Raw genomic sequence first — 21,433 nt, 5'->3', positions numbered from 1 at the left:
TATGTACATGTGTATATGTGTATGTATTTTATAAAATTTACTATGATAAAAGAAAACTTAGTATATTAGTATACTGATTTCTCAAGTGATGTTTTGTATTTATGGATCACTCAGAATGGTTATTAGGTATTTTACAGTTAGGCATTGTTTTAAAACTTGGAAGCCAATATTTTCAGTGTGTATTTAATTTTCTTTGAAGCATTTAAACATTATTTTGGTTAACAGACAACTCACACTTATATCAAGCTTCATTAGAAGTTCATAAGTGTCACTTAATGCTTCATTTTAAAAGTTAGGTTGTGTCATTTTTGATGTACTTGAAGACCGGCATTATTTTTGTCCAATTAAGTATGTATCATTTGCAGTGCAGTACATGTGAATACAGTGCCAAATCTCACTTTGTGAAAAACTCAAACATTGACCTGAAGAACTGTTAAAGTGTATTGTTTTTTTATAGGACTAGATTGACAACTTAAAAAGGCTATTTAATAGAAAAAATAATGCCTCTAGTTTTAATTAAAAATTTATTTAATAACTAAGCCAAGAAAACAATGATTATGGTAATATAAGTATGTATCTCTTTTTTTTTTTTATCATTTACAAGAATGAATTCTTAGTCCTAATTTTTCTAGTTCAAGCAGAATTGGAGCAAGAATTTCCAACATTTGATAAATATGTGATACAGATGGTTCTGGAAAGCTGCAGTTACAATGAATCAAATGGTAGAATCATGCTGACATCAATGAAAAATGCAGATGTGTAAGTGCTGAAAACTAAAGCAATGAATATTAAACTCTAACTTTATTAAATATTACTTACAACTTCTGATTGTTATTGGTAGGCCCGGCATGGCCAGGTGGTTAAGGCACTCGACTCGCAATCTGAGGGTCGCGGGTTTGAATCTCTGTCACATCAAACATGTTCACCCTTTCAGCTGTGGGGACGTTATAATGTGACGGTCATTATAATGTGATGGTTGATCCCACTATTCATTGTAAAAGAGTAGCCCAAGAGTTGGCGGTGGGTGGTGATGACTAGCTTCCTTCACTCTTGTCTCACACTACTAAATTAGGGACGGCTAGTGCAGATAACCCTCATGTAGCTTTGCGCAAAATCCATAACAAACAAACAATCTTGTTATTGGTGTAAAAGTTATTCATAGGGCAGAGACTAAAGAAGTGTGAACCATTGAGTCTCACCCCCAGGACATATATTAATAAAAACTTCTATAATGTTACTGTGTTAAAATTTTGTCTTAATAAATGAATTGATAAGGGACAAGAAGTGAATATTATTTTGTTTTATATTTGTGACATAAAATGTTAAGTTTTATTACAATGTTTTACTAATTCATCATCACACAAAAAAATATTTTCCAGAATATAATGACTGTAAGCATCATTCTGTTAGAAGTTTGATGTTTTATCAGCTTTTTGTGCCCATGTGTATTATTTATCTGATGTTAGCCATTTTCAATTAGTGATATGTTTGTACAGTTGTGACTTGTTTTGTTAACCTCTTATTAATTTGTTTAATTTGGTATTACACTGCAGTTTTATCCAGTTTGTTGAAGCATTTGGTTATTTGTATTTAGACTGCAAAAATTTTGTTTTAAATTTTCACTTTGAACATTTTTTTTCCCTTTGTGTTCTTTATCCCTACAGAACTACTTTTAAGTTGGTCACCCGGTTAATGGGTATTTGTTGAATATTGGATCTAACAATACTGGAACAAATTAAATCATAACTGACAACACTTATCCTAAACTTTTTATTATTATTAATTATGTTAGAATTAAGCTTTTTAATAATTTGTTTTCTATTCACTTTCAAGATTATCAAAAAATTACTCTAGAATGTGTTTGACCAATGTTCTCTTGGGTAAAACAATTATTTTAAAATAACTAGCTGTGATACCTTTTTGTTAACTTATATTCAAATGTTGTTTAATTATTGTTATTCTTTTGAGATCAGTTGTTTCAGTTTAACACCAAAAATTATGATAAAATTGGAATTTTGTAAGCTAATTTTATTAATTTTATAGCATTTCAGGAAGTCAAACTCAGGAAGAAAAACCAACATCAGCTGAAGAAACTCTTTCTACCAGTGAAGTGGCTGATTCATCTATTCAGGAACATGGGACTCCAGAAATTCCTGTTCAAGATTTGAGTGAAACACCTAATGTGGAAGAGGTTGCTCATGAAAAAGCCAGAAAGTGGTCCATCAAACATGAAAAACGTAATGTTATCTAAATATTGAACTAAGTAATGAAAATTAAAAATAAAATAAAAATTTTAGGAAGAAAAGTTTAAATTTCAAAGTATTTTTAGGTTTAGCTGCTAACTAAATATAGTTATGAAAATTTCATTACTTTTGATATAGATATAACTAATTCCAACAGTTTATGAATATTAATATTATAGCATTATTCTTTGTCACATTGTTAGAGCACATTGCCATTCAAGCACACCTTTTATGTCTGAGGTCACTTTAAAAATATGTTTCAGTAACTAAAGATACATAAAAAGAAAAATAGAAAAATAATTCAAAAGTTGCACTTACAAAATCTGTAACATCTAGGTAGCAGTCCGCTTTTTAATGCTTCAATATGTAAAATATGTGTATTTATGGAAACATTTTTTGCTCTTTATTTAAAATGTAAAATTCAGCACTTTAAGCTGTAGCTGTAAGCCTTGTGCCATGAATCAGACACTCATATTAGCCAGTGAGTGACCCATGTATTTTAACAGTTACAAGATAAATATAAGGTGAAAAACAACTACGTTTAAAATAAGTACCCATATTTGGTCCTATAGGACTTAACTGATTATAATGTGGCACCTCCACAAGAAAGAGTGTGCTAAAAGTAGCCTGTATTTTAATCAATTTCAACCTGTAATTTGTCAAATTTAGCCTTATTGTAAAGCTGGCAACAACAGATGCTGCTAGGAGGCCTATAACAAAACTACTCAATGTTATGTAATATGTGGACCTCACTGATAGTGAATGGTGTAAAAACATAATTATGAATGAATACTGAAGATGCCATTTTTATACCTTGGCTCTTCACATTACATGTTCTAAAGCTAAGCATTGGGAGGTGTTTGGGCAACAACAACCAGGACTACTTTGCACATGGGTGTTATAAAAAGTGTGACTTGTATTCCTTTAATTAGCTTTGAATAAAGTTTATGGAAAATAATTTTAACCACATTCATATTGAAATACTATGCATTTATGTTTTATTTTACAGTTTATTTTGTTCAGTAATTGCTCAATCTAGCTAATAACTGGGTAAGAATTGTTGACCATCAAAATGTTTACAGAAAGCTTTATACTTAATGTATTGACATTTTAAGCAAAGATAATCACATCCAAGGTCACAGTCATGAGTAAAATGAGGTTCCAGGAGGGGCAGTTTGGGCTGTCAAAAAAATTGTGTGATTACTATTTTTGATTGTTGCTTTTTATTTAGTTAGAATTGAAATAGCATGTATATTTAAAAGTTTGTGGTAATAGCCTTGAATAAATTTTCTTCCAGTTTTTTTTTACTGAATTAGTAATAAGAAAACACACATTAGCCGAAACTTTCTCCAGTACGAGTTATACCAAAATTGAACAAATGGAAAAAAAAAATAAATAAATAGAAACCAAAGAGGCTGTTTCTCATAACTAATGTGAACATGGGTCTGGATTTTATTTTCATGCAATACAAATCATGTAATAATCATGTTTTTTTTTTTTTTCTTACACAGGAGAAAGTGGTAAAGAGGAGCTTCACTCGTATCACTTAAGGTAAGTAATACAAGTAAAAGGTTATCATTTAAAAATCAAATAAAAGGTAAGTAATACAAGTAAAAGGCTATCATTTAAAAATCAAATAAAAGGTAAGTAATACAAGTAAAAGGCTATCATTTAAAGTTAAATATGAGGTAGGTAATACAAGTAAAAGGCTATCAGTTAAAAATCAATTATAAGGTAGGTAATACAAGTAAAAGGCTATCAGTTAAAAATCAAATATAAGGTAGGTAATACAAGTAAAAGGCTATCAGTTAAAAATTAAATATAAGAAATATTAACTAATCTTGTAATTCATTTAAAAATCGAATATAAAGTAGGTAATGCAAGTAAAAGGCTATCATATAGACATAAAATATAAGGTACATAATACAAGTAAAAGGTTATCATTTAAAAATAAAATATAAGGTAGGTAATACAAGTAAAAAAACTATCATTGAAAACTCAAATATAAGAAATGTTAACTAATCTTGTAACTTATGTGCAAAACATCAAAGTTTGTCTACAATATTCCATAATTTATTTGTAATTGTTCTTTCACAGTGGTGTGTGTGTGTGTATATTTATGCATAATTGTTTATATCATCTTTTTATCTAATACCAGTTATTTATTCTGAATTTGCTGACTGAAACTCAAATATTGAAATATTCAATTTTACACAAATTATACCAGTTTTTCAAGAATTTAAAATTCCTACTATACATCCACATTTGTAGATAGTGATATGAATATTCTGATATGTTTTCTGTTGATATACCTATATAATAGACAAAACCTACTAATGGTGTTTCACCTTCACCTCTAATATTCTCATGCTGTATGGATTTCATTTTTAAACCTTCTGTCGTGTCTCTTCCTTATTACCTCAGAAAAAATTAACCGTAATTTATCTATATTTTGTCAGATCTTTCTTCTTCTTGTTAAGTGTTTTACCCCAGCAACACAAGTTTTAAAATAATGTAACTTCTAGGTGAGAATTCCAAGGTCAATGACCACTGCTAACTGTAATGGTTACAACTCTTGTGAGAAGAAAACACATGACTTATTTGCAGAAATTTTTTTTTTAATGTTATGCTCTGTCAGCTTTGTTGTATGTAACTTCATGCCTAAATGTCAAGTCTTTCAATTTCTTTAGTTGAACATCTTAGTAAAACTCTTAAAAAGTAAACTTCCGCTTTTAGCTTATTATCTTGCAAAAAAAGTTTTAACTGCTGAGTTTGATGAGAAATGAGAGTCACGAAAAAGATGTATAAATTAACTTTTAAGTGACATAGTGTGAGACTTGTGGGTGAAATAGTCAGAGATCTTAATTGCTAATGTGTAAAATGAAAAATTCAATGTCACCATGGTTTTGCTATATTTTTTTCCAGGCTTATTACACAAGTGTTAGGTGAGACATGCTTATCAACAATGCAAAAACTGAGTATTTTTGTGTGTTATCTGAAGCAAATACTTTTCAATGAAACGGTTATTTTGTTGATATGCAACTTTGATGCTAGAAGCTAGTGTATCTTGCCTTTGTATAACATATGATGTATATTATCATGTGTGTGTGTGTGTGTGTGTCCCAGTTTTTTTACTTGTATTGTTACTAAAGTAGTCACTCGGTAGTATCTGAAGTATTTTTACTTTTTGAATATTTTGTGTAAGAGAACATACTATATTACACATCAGATTAATACTTAAGAGTTGATTAGATTTTTTATTCGTATAAATTTATTTTTATGGATTTGTTTTAATGCCACTGATTTAAGAAGTAATGGCATTTGTATGAAAACATTAAGTAAAAAAATTTAAAAAGTAAGTGATCAATAAACTCTCTCATAAAGCTTAGAATGTGGTGTTAGTACACTGAAAAATTACTTTGTGTTAGTTTAAAATATTTTTGTATTATAACAGGCATATAGTTATGTGTTCTAGATATCATAATGATTTTCTCTCCAATAACCTGCAGAATCTCGAAAGGCACAAGTACTCAAGAAGATCAACAGCATACGTCTATGTACAGGACTCATGCTAAAGGTCCAGATCCTAGACTTCGCAAGGGACCATGTGATGATCTTCTACTGTAAGTGGCTGTTTTAACTGTTTTTTTTAATTCTCTATTAAAAAGTAGTATGAAACTAACTTTTAGTTGCTTTGTGAGTTTATAGCAAGTATGTGCTTGCTGTTCAACTAACAAAATAGTGTTTGGTATTAACGCTATCGAGACAGGTAGGGGTCAGAGGGCATGTCATCCTGTTTGTAGATTTACATTCAACGTTTTTTAACTATTATTTTATAAATGTATTTCAATAAATTTGGTATTAAATTATAGATTATAATTCAAATTTTACTATTGTACATTAGTTAGTTTCTTAATTTGAAACTATATTAAAAAAAAGGCTAAATATCGATTTTTGTGTGTCACATGGTATGTGGCCTTCTGGGTTTGGTCAGAATACATTTATGATGCCCACAAGACAACATCTACAGTTTCGTACAAATTAGAAACTCAAATGATCAATACTGGCAAGCTAGAATATAAAATAAGAACCTCCTACCTTTTCTATTTGCTGAGATATCATGATATTTAGTGAACCCACCATATTGGCTCTGCCCACCACTTCATCATTTGAGAAGACTTATGTATCTATGCCTATTTTTATATACCAATAAATTTATAATCAATCGAAAGCTATTTATTTATTCATCATAATTCTGTCAGCCTTCCGAGTTATTTATGAGAGAAATGCTCTTATATCATTAGAAAGTTTAAAGTATTGCTAACAAGGCTATTTTGTGAATAGAAATTATATTTTTTAGACCTGAATACAATTTAATTAGGAAACCTGATAAATTACAGTGGATTTTGGAGGTATTGTTAAACTAACTAAAATCATAAAAATAGAAAGTTGTTAAGTTTGATAATGAAAGAATAATAATAAAAAAACCTTCATGGGGGTGTATGCACCAGAAGCTTATGCATTTTGCTGTTCGATAGGGTCATACTGATGCGCGCGGGCCGTGTAATTTTCAACTTCTGTCGGTATTTTTAGTCAGACACAGTTCAAAGGTCAATAAAACAAAAATTAATAAACATAAATAGATTTATACTCTTAAGAGATTTAAGGTATTTAAAATAAGCATTTGTGGTTTCCTATTTAAATTTGCAGTTATTCTAGAACAAAAAAGATAACTTAGATTTATTTCCTAATTGTTATGATGGTTACAAGGTCGGTGAAATCGATTAACACCATATAGAGTTAATATTGATAAAATAACAGATTAAATATAAAGTTTTATTTAAAAGAAACGTTTGATGATTATCTAGAAGGATATAGAGTTTATGCAAATAAAACTTGAGAAATTTCAGATAAAGTATTTTTAATCTTAAAATGAAAATTACTTTGTACGTTGAATAGTCAACATTCTAAAAGAAAAAATTCATGAGCAAATTTTTAATAAAAAAATCTTAAAACATAATTCAAAAACCATATATTTTGTGTATGAAATCCTTGTAATGTTTTCTAATAATCTGCAAAATTCTGTAAAGACTTCCATACAGTTTCAAAAATTATAGAACAGTTACTCTCATAGATACTTTCTGGTTATGAGCTGGGTGGATTCCACCCAGTTCTTAATGGAAGGCTTAAGGTACAGTAATGTTGAACAGGTAATTATAAGTATCCCAATATAGCACGTTCCATAAATGTTACGCTGAAAAGAATATCAAAGATGGATAGCAGAAGATTGAAGCAAATGAATAAATAAGATTTTTTGTTTACAGCCAGTAGAATTTTTGACTTAACTAGCCAGCTTCTAAGTTTGTTGTAAACTTCTAACTGCTGCATCAGAGAGAGGGGGAGGAGGACTTTGATCTTCATAGGACAGAAACAAGAATTAGTATAATGATGATACCACACTCAGGTCAGACCAAAGTTCTAGTAGGGGTGTCACACATTCATTTAGGCCAGTGGTTCTCAAACGTTTCAGGCTCATGTACCACTTTTTGTTGAATTTTTTTAAAATTACAAACCTAGGCCTAATTAAGAAAAAAAAGGACGATAAAAAAAACCTAATAAGAAAAATTCATATTCTTAACACTTACCCAAGGATGCGATTGTTTTTTCTGTTACGATTGAAGAATATGTGGTACCATTTTTGTCAATTTGAAATGAAGAAAATACTGGCGAGTCTATTCAGGTAGAAGGTGAGTCTATAAATGAGGAGAGTAATAAGTAAATGTATGTGGAAAGCTCAAATAGGGCTAATTACAAATTTTATTATTTCTTTTATTAATTCTGTCCTGTACCACCAATATTAGCTCCATATACCACAGTTTGAGAATCTCTGCCTTAAACTGTTTACATGAGCAGTCATTCCTATTATACACAGTAAAAGGATATAAGCCCCAACTCGTAATAACTTGTATAAGTCTGTACCACCCACTGAAATAACTATGGTCTTTACTATAGAAGAAATGACACAGAAACAGAGCCAACCACAGCCTTGCAGAAAAATCAATGTGGTAAACTTTGTCCAAAATAGAAGATTAGTGCAAATGTACATCCTTCATAAGAATATCAGTAATCACAATCAGAACACTTGATTGAAAATTTAGAAAAATTACCAGAATAATTGTGGAAGGGTGAAATTAGCAGTTCATTCAACTGCAACAAAAGTTTAAACTGTTAAATAAGTTGTTGATATTATTATAGTTTTTGAGTATTTAATAGGTACAGAGTTCACAGACTATGAAAATATTCCTTCTGGTTTTCTCACTATTCATAGTAATACTCTAATATAATAGTTCTAATATAATTTCTCATTTTAGTATCTCCTACAAGAGCATATGAAAATTTTACAAAAACTTCATAAATTCTACCAATTACAATATACATTTTTTTACAGTAAATAAATAGATAACATGATGTGTACCCCAAAAGAGAAAGGAACAATTGTTTATTTTAAAGGTTGCAGTAGCCACTTCCTGTTAACGTGGTAAATTATTAAGAAGTTTCTCATTTCCATGGTTACTGTAATATCTACATGTTCAGTGTATGTCAGTAATGAATCTGGATGTGTTTGATTGAAAATTTCATGTAAAAAGAACATATTAACAGACTTATGATATTAAAATTCACTGTAAAATAAATATTTATTCACATTAGTGAATTTCTTAATAAGCATGGAATGCAACTGTATAAAAATTATTAAACATTTTAAGTAAGGTAACCATAATACTACTTTTTCTAAGTGAATTTTTATTTTATTATGGGTGTTTATTCATTATTGCTGATTGAAAAGGTAAGTGATGATTTAAAGTTTTTCTTCATTATCTTTCTGCCACTTTAAATATTAAAGTTAGTGTTGTTGTTTTATATTTAGCAAAGATTATGTGCCATTAAGTGGTCCAGATCCTAATAATCATAAAGGTCCTAACCCTGCTTTAAGAAAAGGACCAGCCTTGAACAGATTTGTACCCGAAAGTGAAACAACCGGTGGAGCAAGTTCAAAGATGCTGGATTCTTTACTAGTTTCAGATATTTAACTGGTGCACGTGCTTTGGCTTTCATGAAATTGTTACTTGGCTGTTTATTCAATTAATTGCTGTGTGATATTTTATTGTTTTGTTATACTTTACTTACAAAAAGCATGTGAATGAATATTATTGCATACAGAAAAATATTACTATTATATTAATGTTAAATCAACAAGCAATCAAGTAAAGTTGTGTCCTAGGATTCATCCATGTTATAGCATTCTCTGTCATTTTTTCTGTAATTTTTCCTTTTATAATCACATTTACGTGACATGTATTATTTTTATCTATATTATATATCTTTCTGTTTTATTATATTGAACATAATTTACTGCAAAGTAGGAAACAAACAACCTAATATTTATTTAACAAGTTTGTTAAACATTGTGTGGCATGTTAATTTTTATTTTATTTTGTACTTGTGCAATGCATTAAAATCTCCAAGAATATTGCTTTGTGACCATTGGTCAAATACTCATACTTGAAAACAATACAAAAGTATTTGTTATAAAAACTAGCACTGTTCTTTTTAATAATCTATTGTCATACTGATTGCTTCACACTGTTATATGTCGTGAAAACTACTGAATCCACCTATGACAAAAGAACTTTCACAATTTTCTTCTAAATACAATGTTTTGTGTATATATTTTTGTTGTGTAAATATCTATCAAAAATAGGTTTCATTCAGCAAATAATCATAAGTACTTCAAAAATAACCAAGTTCAACAGAAAACATTTTATTGGTAATATAAATCTGTCTCTGCTCTTGCTCTAATTTGTCAAATCATTGGTCAGAACAAATGCATTTACAAGAGACTGCTTAGTTATGCAGCCAAACTGTTATGAAGTAGAATTATCTTGGCAATTATCAGCCTGTCTTAAAACAGTAAATCTAAAAGCCTATTTGTTAAAAAAAATCAGTACCAGTGAGGTACTGGGAGTTGAGATTTCCCCACACTGTTATTACAAGAGAAATTGATAAGTGCCATTCTTTAATAGAATATAATTCATATTTGGTATGGATTTAAATTTGATCACCACACTTTACATTAATTTTAAAACATTATATGAATGATATAGAAGTTTTTTCAGCTGTGTGACATTTCAAAACACATTTAATGGAATTAAAACAAACAAGTGATTAACTTCTTGATTCAAAAACATCAGCTGTGTACTAGCCTTCTACTCATAGCACTCTCTGTGTGCCTTAGCACTTATGTAGCTAATCACACACTCATTTTTGAAAATGTTATGAGATCCTTTTGATTTTGTCAAAGCTTTGGGCACATGGTATCTTTGTCATAAAAAATGCTTTAACTGTAACTCTACTTTTTTTGGTTTCCATTAACATCATGCATCTTGTTTTTTTACAAGTTTATTCTATGCACTTTTCAATAACTGGGGAGGATCAAAAGCAGTAAATATTTTTCAAAATATGGCTTGAACACAATTTTCATTACTCCGCTGATGGAGTCATTTTTTGCAGTAGCCTCATTTAGTGTTACTTATAATGTTGCTTTAGGAATAACATTACCCATTTTAGTTCAGTGATTAGGCTTTGCACCATGGAAACCAAAGCTTGATTTACAAATTTCCTTATTTTGCCACCATGGAACTATAGTCTTCAAGACCAATAACTTCATCCCGATAACAGTAGTATTTGAAATTTTTAAGGGTACTCTAATTCAGACTTGTGACCCAGAGTTTTAACTTAGAAATAATTTCCTCAGAGTATTAAGCACTTTGTTCTGAAATGCTGGCATATGTTTAATATAGTATATATTGTGTTGTTTAGGACTACATGGATGGTAAAGAGAAACTTGCACAAAAATGTGTGCTTTTATACTTGGATAATTTACCTTGAGATACAGTATTTTGTCATCTATAACCACAATTTGTATTTCATTTTTCATTTGTATCCCAAGTTTGTTTCTGGTAAGTTTGCAGAAGCCATTTTGAATATGTTACTTATTCAAGTGGATAGCTTTGCTTTTGAAATATTCAATTTCCTTTACCAAATGGCAAATTTATAATTGCTGTTCCTTGATAGTCAGCCTAACCTTTGCTTTATTTTGTATGTCTAGTTCTGGCACTCTTTTTCGGTGGTTATTCTGCAGTAATAATAAAAATAAAAAAAAACATTATGACATGCGTATACTAAATATGTTGATATGTCCAGAATCAGTTGCCAGCACATGTAATGCAGATGTAAGTAATCTTAAACAGCTTAAATAAGCTAAGAATTGGGAGTGACTTTTGCAGAGAGATATGGTATTTCTAACAGAGTAGGTACAGCATTCCACACCAGTGCATTCCGTTGAGGTAAATTCATAAATGTGGTTTGGACAGAACTTTTAACTTTTATCTCCTCAGAACTCTTGTCCATCAGTTACTGAAGTTGTACTCATTTTTACCTGTCACAGATTCAAATTTATTTTACGTCTGTCTTTTAATGCGAATAACTGTAATACACATTTAAAAATGAACTCTGAGTCATATACAAAAGGTTAATATATCTAAACGTCATAAAAACACGATCCATTGCACCGGTGCAGTATCTCTGGCCCCCACTGATACAATAACATTTCAACATGGAGGAAACATCACATTAATGATGTAGATAAAAAAGCTCAAATTAGTTTCTCCTGAGGAAACCTGCAGAAGGACAACTTTCTTTGTTGTAAAAAAAAAAAAACTGCAGTTGATAGCAGCACACAAAAGACCACTACTTGAACCATGATTCACACCACCATTAGTCACTATGTGAATACACAAGCTATGCTGCTGTTTTGTGGACATCTAGCTGGAAATTGTCACATACTAAATAAGATATAAGTGTATATGTTTCTGTAACTTATAGTATTAAATATAAATATTTCAATATGTCTTTTTAGAGTGTTAGCTAGATTAATATATATATATATATATAAAATTAAGTTTATTACCTAGTAATAACTACATTGGCCAAATGTGTTAGGCATGATACATGAAGCTTTACATGTGACAGTTTTGCTTTGGTGCTTGATAATTTCACTAAGGAGGCCCAACTTTGTCAAGTGTTTTTCAGTTGAGGGCCAAAAACACTGCTTACAGTGAGGGTATACCCAACTGGATAACCTTGGGCAGAGTGGTCATAGAAGCTTTTTGTAGTTTGACTGTTATTCATAATGAAGACTATTTATTATTAATTGTCATTTCTGTTGTAGAATTTTAGCAACTATTCTCTTATAATGTACTATATAATCAAAACCTATTTCACAGTCTAGCTTGAATGTCTTATTTCTTGGTATTAATAAATTTTCTGACCTATTTTTTTAATCAACTCTTCCATAAATCATCTCTGAAAGATTGTTAATGTGAATAAAATTTATAAATTATATGTACAAAATCTGTTATAGCATTCTTTACCTGTAGGTACTTGTGTATCCAGTTTATAAGCATAATAAATTAATAATTGTTTTGAAAGTTATTCTTTAACTGGCAACTTATGCTTTTATATTATTGAGTTATAAGTTGGCAAAGTAAAAACTTTTGGATTCCTAAAAATATGATGATACTGTAATGAATATTTCGTTCTCCATTGAGAATAATCCAATGTTTATACCAAGATCCTCAAAGAAACAAGAGTATTTTTTAGAACTTTCACAAGTTAAATGGAACAAAATTTGAAAATCCTAGGCGTGTGTCTTTACAAACAACATAACTGAACTTCAAACATTTGACAACATAATCTTGTGAACCAAAAATAAGAAATCCTAACTTTGTAAGTAACCACAAAATCTGCTTGATAATACAACATCTTTAAAACCATTTGATTGCTTACAACACTTATAAGCTCTAACTGAGCATCAAGCAATATCCAATCAATGCTCCACATCCTTGTGTATCTGGCATATCAGTCTTCAATTCTCTTTTATTTGCTATCATACAATGAGATTGCAATCAATGTTGAACAATTATTGACTGTTGACAGAATATCTGATCAATCTATTTACATAATCATAGCAGAAATTTAGGTTGTTTTAAAACCAGAGGTGTTCAGAGTTCACGTAATTCCTCTTTGCCCCACACCTGGCAATGGTTTGTTGGAAATGCTTTGTGATTTTTCCAGAGATTGTTGGAAATGACAGTTTTAACATGGGTGATTTTAATTAACTGGGAGATGCCTTAAAAGTTGAGAAATCCATGAGAGTGGGAGATCCACACATCAGTGCTTCTCGAAACAAACAGCCCCTGTGAGACAAAGGGTCCTTTAGGGTGGCAGGGATCTATAAATCCAATGCTAGAGAATTTTTATCATGGGGGAGGAAGGGGAGCGCCCAGAGAAAACTTGCCTTCATAGACTAGGCCAGAGCGTAGATACCGTATTTTGTAGTTTTGTGACAAAAAATAGGTTATTTTTACTTGAAGACTCGGTTTATAAATTAGTCTATAAGCCATTATTGTTGTTTTAACCTTTCGCAAAAGAGAACAAATTTAACCAACAACTTTAGATTCTAGAAAATGATCGCTTTACGGCATTACAGGTAACAAATGCAAACGTATTATTCTAGAACTAAATTTAGAAACATATTCAATTTTACTAAATGACTTGAAGTACTGATGATTATTTGATGGTGCTATAAGTGGCAAGGCTTGTCTACATTAGTCCTATAAGGATTTTTCGCTTTAAAATGAAAGTATTGGAAATAGCAACTGTAATTGAGGATAAGATCTGCTGTTGGTTTGGATAGTATGATGATTTTCATGAGCTGGGTTGTCTTGCCGGTTAATCAGGAGTGGATCCAGTGAACTGCACGTAATTTTGTGTTGGTTGATTGTTCTAGGGACTGTTGGATTTCTTTAGGTATTATGGTAAGGTAAGTGCCTGGAAGAAAAACTGTGAAAAGGTGAGATTTACTTTTAGGGGTTGTGCAGGTGACACGAGGGAAGAGATTTCAGGAACTACAGAGGTAAGTTAATTCAGTGTGGCTTGAAGGCTGGAGAAATATTCCTTCCTATTGAAGGATTCTCGTCTCCATGGGATCAATTGATACTTTAGGCTTAAATTATTTGATGAAGGTGCCGATTTGGCATGGGGTAATCTATTGAAGATTACTGGCAGAATCCCCGGAGGGGAGCTTCAACAGGCCTGGAAAAGAGCATAGCTGAAAACATGTTTTACTATCTGGGCCCAAGTGTAACCACCATGTGTCTATTTACATAAGAGTGACACACTGATTTATATACAGATATGACCATAGTTATCTTGACAAATACTTCAGTGCCACCTAGTGTTATTTTGTCTCACTATGAAAATAATGTTACAATTGATTTTAACAGGATGCATAAACAAACTCGAGACAACTCAACTAAATGACAGAGGAAAAGGTATGTAAAATATGAATATAAAGATTAGCAAAAAATTAAGGAATGCCATCTCACATTATGCAGTGTTTGCATTAGAGGCTTAAATATAGGTCACTTTGACACTGCTTTTGATATACAGAGTCAGAAAGATTTGTCACACGAACATGTAAATTTTATTTGTAATATAAATTTTGCTTTCAAGCAAAAATAGTAATCCTAAACATATTTTTCATGGTGGAAAGAAGTATCACCATTAAACTGTCTTGATTCAAAACATCACTTAAGTAGGTAAGTCATTGTGCCATTAAATATTTATTTTGAATCCCAAAGCAACTTTAATCTTAGTACAAAAGAAGAACGAAACAGCAACTAATACATTTTACAGATGGACAAACTTGGCCACGTAAAATTAACAAAGTTTTCACCATTAAAATTTATTCAATGTTATGAGATACTAGTAATATAAGTGAACTCTAGCCATGGATGAGATGTTTTCAAGTCTTACCTTGACTTTTCCTCTTTTAACAAAGCAAATGACAGTCTTCATGTTATAAAATCCAGGTTTCTGTATTATGTATTTATTTTTGATTTCAAAGCTTTTCCTGTTGATTGACAACTAATTGAACTGTAAGTGTATCTGCTTTGGGAAGAATAACTGTATTAGCCATTAAAAGGCAACTTCCCAGTTAGTTTGAAAGCAGAATTTGTTGAACACCGAAGGTACATAAAACGGACCTTAAAAGATTCTGTATCAGTGCTTTCAGAACACGGCCCAAGATTGTATGTCTTTTTTGTTACCGATGCCACTGATATGTTAAAGTATGCTTTGTAATATGTTAGACTGAATTTATTTAGTAGCAAACCAAAAAATAACCCAAAAGTGCTCATTTTACACATCACTGGTGTAAAACTGGAATTGACTGATTAAAAATAATGTGCAGATATGCTAGCATGTTTTTAAGATATAAAGATTTCATACATTGTCAGCTTAAGTGTTCATTTTCATTTACGCTGTTTTTATTATGCATATAAATAGTTTATCAGATAAAATGTTGGCTGCCATTAGATTAACCTAGCTTATTGGTTCTGGTATTGAATGAAAGGTATTCTGTGCAATTACCAGTCATTGACAAAATAAGACTTGAAATGCTATTTTTAAACATTGGTGGATTCGTGAGAAAATGCATAGCTACAGTATTATAGGATGTATCCTTATATTTTCAAATCTTCATAACATTTACTTTTATGGTTGTTTTTTCACAAACTGATTACATGAGAAAGTAATTATTATTACTATTGGTTAAATCGTCAATCTCATCATCTTTTTTAGAAACAGTACATTTATTTTAAATTTTCTCTGAATATGGCTTTATTTATGGTTGAAAAATAAAATTTTCAAAGCTTACTAGCCAAAAGATGAAGTTGCTCCATCAGTACTTGAGGTGAATTTTTAAGCTGACTACTTATTATCAAGAGCTGTTTTTAATGGTAATTGTTGATACTACTTTTTATTGTTGTATGAAGTAGTAAGTATAAACTGATAACTTATCATATAGTGCTTAATGTTTTTTAGGTTCCTCCTTAATGATTTAACCAGTTTTCAAAATACTACTGAACTCTTTTTGTTAATAGAATTGGATAACTCATTTTCAGGATGTCGAGAGCAACGTCCTTCATGTTTTAAGTTTTATTAAAGATTGTGTTCATTGTTCATTACATGTTGTGTTCAGCTCAAACTTGGCAAGTAAAATTTAGCACCTTTTTTTTTTCTTTATATTGTACCATATCTTGTTCACATCTCCCGTTAAGTGGACCTATCAAGTAAATCTCAAATCCATATTCAGTTTACCTGGATATACCACAAGTGGTAAATAAAAACAATAAAGAATTACTCCACTAGGGTGAAAATAATACTTGTGGTTATTTGATGCCTGAAAGGTGCACTGCAGTCTGGAAAAGGTTAAAAGATTGTTTCAAAATTGCTTGATTTATATATTTGAGTGAGAGTTTTCACCATTTTAAGTACTAAGAACAACTACTTCAAAATATTAAATCACTCAGTTGCAAACAGGATGTTGCTAGAGTGATGTATGACATCTGTCTCTTAACCAATGAACAACCTCTATTAAAAAGTACAGAATATAATATAACAAACTAAATGCCACTTCAGACAGTGACTACACTGCTAATATAACATAAGTAGTTACAATCAGTGTGTGTGCTAGATTTTACTGATTTAAGTAATTTTTAGCAGCTTTTTAACTGAATGAAGCAAGCTATACAAATGTCTGCTTGAAGAAAAATACATATAAACTAGGGTTTGCTGGTTTCCACTGGGAATTTAGAATTTTTGGTTGTTTATAGTTTAGGCTTTTGGACTGAAAAATATGTATGAAGTTTTGAAGACACATTAATAAGATATTGAGAAATGTATTTAAGCTATAAATTGAAAATGAAATTTCTTAAATATTTTGAAAACCTTTTTAGAGATAATTATCATTTTAAAGGAATTTTCACATCTTTCAATTTTTGCTCTATGGCTATGACCAGAAATTTACTGAGGAACTAGCCAATATTGCATACCCCACAAGAGATAAATAGTGTAAGAACCCTTATGTTAGCAATTTCTTGCAAACAATTAGTTTTTATCCAAGTATATTTCATATTTGCTGTGCATCAAGTGTTCTTTGATATAAAGGCTACAGAATGTACGTGTTTAATGTTTATGGTATTGTAAATGTGTATTTCATATGTTGGCCTGGCATGGCCAGGTGGTTCGGGTACTCGACTCGGAATCCCAGTCCCACCAAACATACTCACCCTTTCAGCCTTGGGGGATCAAAAGAGTAGCCCAAGAGTTAGCAGTGGGTGGTGATGACTAGCTGCCTTCCCTCTAGTCTTAAATTAGGGATGGCTAGTGCAGATAACCCTCGTGTAGCTTTGCACGAAATTCATAATAAACTAAACTATTTCATATGTCGTTGCTTTGCATGCTTTCAAGGTTTATAATGCTAAAAACAAATGTTAGCATTTTGCAATGTGGAAAATACAAGGTAGTCTAAAATTTGTTACTCTCAAAGAAGTATATTTTTTACTTTTCGTGGTTCAAATTACTGTATATTTGAATCACGATGGGCCTATGTATTTTTGTGCTACAATGTTTTGTATGCATGAGGTTTAAGTATGGTACAACTGATTTCTGCATTTGCTATTATTATTTACACAGTGTCTATATTATCAGTTCTTTTTTATAGTGTGTAAAGAGCACATTTCTCTCCTAATTAAATCTTTCACTGCCATGTTTATTGATAAATAACTCTCCCAATGCATAATAAAAACAAAAAAAGGGTGCATGTTTTAATATTTCAATATTAATCTGAAACGTGAATGTGGTAAACTTTGGAGGGTAATTACACTTTCTTCATAGTACAAACTACCAAACTCGCATGTCACTTCTGTAGAGGAAGACGTGCTCATGGCAATGAGAAAATTAAAATGTTTTGAGTTTTGAAAACAAAGATTGTTATGTGACAGATACTTTTCTCACACTTAATGTTGCAATTGTATTTGAACACTGTTATTGATGAAAAAGTAAATTTATACCTAAAGAGTTCTCTTTAAGGTAATATCTTATTTGTTTTTGCACATTTTTGCTTATGTAAAATGTTTGGAAAATAAATCACTATAAATTGTCTGGTAACTGTTGTTGTTGTTTTAATAAGAAATAAATACAAAAAGGTTTAAGGACAGCAACTTTTAATGAGAAATATAAACACAAAATAGCAAGTTATGTACAGCTTAAAGATGAGAAAGAGTTATTAAACATATATCAACGAGGCAATAATTATAATGTGAATTTTTATACTTCATCTTCGTTCAAAAGCATGTTGGGTATTCCTTCATTAACAGGAAATTTTCTGCCAGTTTCTGGACACACTAGTTCACCTTCAATGACTTCTACCTTTAAAAAACAAAAAAAGGGATTGCACTATAATTGATTTTCATGAGGTCATCATCTGTTGTAAAGAAACTATATGCTAATGAAAGATATTTCGGGCAGTATTTTTATGAGAAAACCCGCTTTTTCGTTTCTGAAATACATTATTGTTTCAGAACATGTTTTCACATATAAGTACTTTGTACCGTTAGAGAAAACTCATTTTACTGTCGGTCACATATAAACTGCCTAATAAAACTTAAAGGTAACAATTTCACCAGACTTCACAAGCTCATTCTCTTTTAATTTTAACATCATAAAAATGTATTGACTTTTGGAGAAAGTTAACTCCAGGTTATAATAAAATATTTATTACTTTCACTTTATCTTAACTGCATATAAAGAAACAGCAAAAATTATTTAAAATATAATATTTATTTCAAAAACTGTAGTCTTTATCAATGCACAGAATGGTCATACCTAACAAATGTCTCTTAATCATGCTGGTTAGTTGAAGAAATATCATTTCTTTTCTCATTATTGGATTGTACTGGATTTATCAATGTACATGATTCTTTATTTTATTTTGGATTGTGCTCAAGCTCCTTACAATGATTTAGATGTCCTTTCCTTTTTTATCATACTGTATGTTAAGAATGCATTAATAAGTTTAGTTGCTGATCATAATCTCATTATCAGTCATTGAATATTTATGCAATGTGCAGTCTTTTTTTTAATGTGATATAATCAAATTTAGCAATTTGTGAATTATCCAAGTCTACTGAAAACTTACCAAATATAGAATCAGCAACTGAAGTTCTTAATCTTAAAATTTAAGGAAAAAATGTAAGCTAAAAATTGCTACAAAATATGTAAGTTTATTAAATGTTAATACTGATGTTTAGGGAGGATAAAAACTTAATCTAACAGATGTTACAATATGTTTGCATAGTAACTAGAGGGTTGGAAATGTTAGCTTTACATATATATATATTAGCAAAAGTACCGGGCTTTTCTCGGGTTATTAGGTTGATATACTTTAGATCTCTATGTCAGTGTGTGTATTCTGAACCCATTTTAGCATAAACATATAACTTGTATACTTTGTTGTTAAGCAATATGACATAAAAGCCAATGTTGGAATGCATTGTTACCAAAATGCACTGGCTTTTCTATATATATGTATATATATTAGAAGTTGTTATATAAGAAATCACTACTTTTCTATGTGTGTTTTCACTAGCTTGCCTCATTAAAAAGATGTATGTGTGTGTCTGTCTGTTTGTGATTTGTTTGTAATATAAGGAACCACTTTTTTCATATATGGTTTTTTATTAGCTTGCCTCATTAAAAAGATGAGTATGCACGCACGTACGTGGATAAGGCATGTAATATGCAGGTGCATACCCTAAGGGTCCACTTAGTATGGATGCAAAATTTCAGGTTTTTAGGTTCTTTCTTCTTGGAGCTATGGTGGTCCTACAGACATGCACTTGCAAATGCATGCACATTCTTGTCTGTCTGTGATTTCTATTTGTAATGTAAGGAACCATTTCTTTTCTATGTGGTGTTTTGCTACATTGCCTCATTAAAAATATGTGCACTCACGTGGATAAGTAATACCTAGGTGCACTCCCTCAGGGTCCACTAGTATGGGTGCAAAATTTCAGGTTTCTAGGTTCTTTCTTTTTGAAGCCATGACGGTCACACACAGACACGCAAGTGTGCACATAAGTGTTTATCTGTGTGATTTCTATTTTTAATATAAGGAACCACTTCTTTCAAATTTCTAGGTTCTTTCCTCTTAGATCTACAGCAGTCACAAACACACAGACATATGCACATGCGTGTCTGTCTGTGATTTCTATTTGTAATATAATGAACCACTTCTTTTCTATGTGATTTTTTACTACCTTGCTTCATTAAAAAGATGTGCACATGTGTGGATGAGCAATCTGGAACAAGGACACAACAGCATGTTGCAGGTTAACCTTGAACTTGCAACCACCTGACTACGAGTCCAAAGTGTAAAGCCACTGTGCCATACTGGCCAAACAGTCTCTGTGATAATGGGATAGACAAACTTACGAATAGGATAACTTAATGTTTAGGCTAACAAAAAGTGGTGATGTCAACTAATGGTCTCCAGCCATGATTAGTCATTTTTCTAATAAATGTTTCAATTTAAGTCCACATAACATATTTAGAATAAATTAACTTCACATTTAAAAAAAATGTAAAAATTATTTATGAAAATACTTAAAGAATTGTTTTTATGCTTTAATGTACAATTAAAAATTATTATATTTTTAAAAACTGTCTTTTATAAATGTAAAGAGAATTACCATACCTAACAGATACCTTTCAATCATAATGTGTAATATATATATATATCTTGAAGTATGTGGTGTCTTGCCAATCAGATTTTGTCACCTCATCATGGTTTTCCACACATAAAATGACTAAAATTTTAGGATGTATTTGTAGACATTGATTATGAGTCCAAAGAAGTAATCAAGCCTTGCTTTAAGTATTGTCTACAATTTTGGTCTCCAAATTTACCTAAGAGGATGTTGACTTGTTAGAAAGGGTTCAGAGGAAGGCTACTAGGATGTTTCTGAGGATGGAAGGATTGCATCAGGGATATAGATTAAGATCTCTTATTTCATCTTGAAGAAAGAAGGTTAAGAAGTGATCTTATTGAAGTTTACAAAATTATCTAGGGTTGTTCGTCCTTAAGTTCGAAGAAGACCACGACATCATTTGGTCTATCTGTGGATACGGAGATGGCTCAGGAGTCCTATCCGAGCCAGGAAGCCTCG

At 30.8% G+C, this 21,433-nt stretch overlaps 2 protein-coding genes across 2 annotated transcripts in view; one reads left to right on the top strand and one right to left on the bottom strand.

Moving 5' to 3' along the window:
- Nucleotides 1–18,374, top strand: part of LOC106467584 — a 48,671-nt gene extending 30,297 nt beyond the window's left edge. Inside the window, exons 7-11 of the mRNA XM_022395796.1 lie at nt 633–759; nt 2,044–2,237; nt 3,755–3,794; nt 5,753–5,866; nt 9,169–18,374. Coding sequence (XP_022251504.1) covers nt 633–759; nt 2,044–2,237; nt 3,755–3,794; nt 5,753–5,866; nt 9,169–9,331 — 638 coding nt within the window. The 3' untranslated portion in view covers nt 9,332–18,374. The remainder of the gene's footprint in view (nt 1–632; nt 760–2,043; nt 2,238–3,754; nt 3,795–5,752; nt 5,867–9,168) is intronic.
- A 39-nt stretch (nt 18,375–18,413) lies between these two features.
- LOC106467586 (multifunctional methyltransferase subunit TRM112-like protein) overlaps nt 18,414–21,433 on the bottom strand; it is a 13,674-nt gene continuing 10,654 nt past the window's right edge. The window contains exon 4 of the mRNA XM_013927946.2: nt 18,414–18,635. Within this exon, the coding sequence (XP_013783400.1) occupies nt 18,534–18,635 (102 nt within the window). The 3' untranslated portion in view covers nt 18,414–18,533. The remainder of the gene's footprint in view (nt 18,636–21,433) is intronic.

Source organism: Limulus polyphemus, unplaced genomic scaffold (assembly GCF_000517525.1).
Source record: "Limulus polyphemus unplaced genomic scaffold, Limulus_polyphemus-2.1.2 Scaffold2671, whole genome shotgun sequence".
NCBI lineage: Eukaryota > Metazoa > Arthropoda > Merostomata > Xiphosura > Limulidae > Limulus > Limulus polyphemus.
This window is presented reverse-complemented; position numbering and strand designations above follow the sequence as displayed.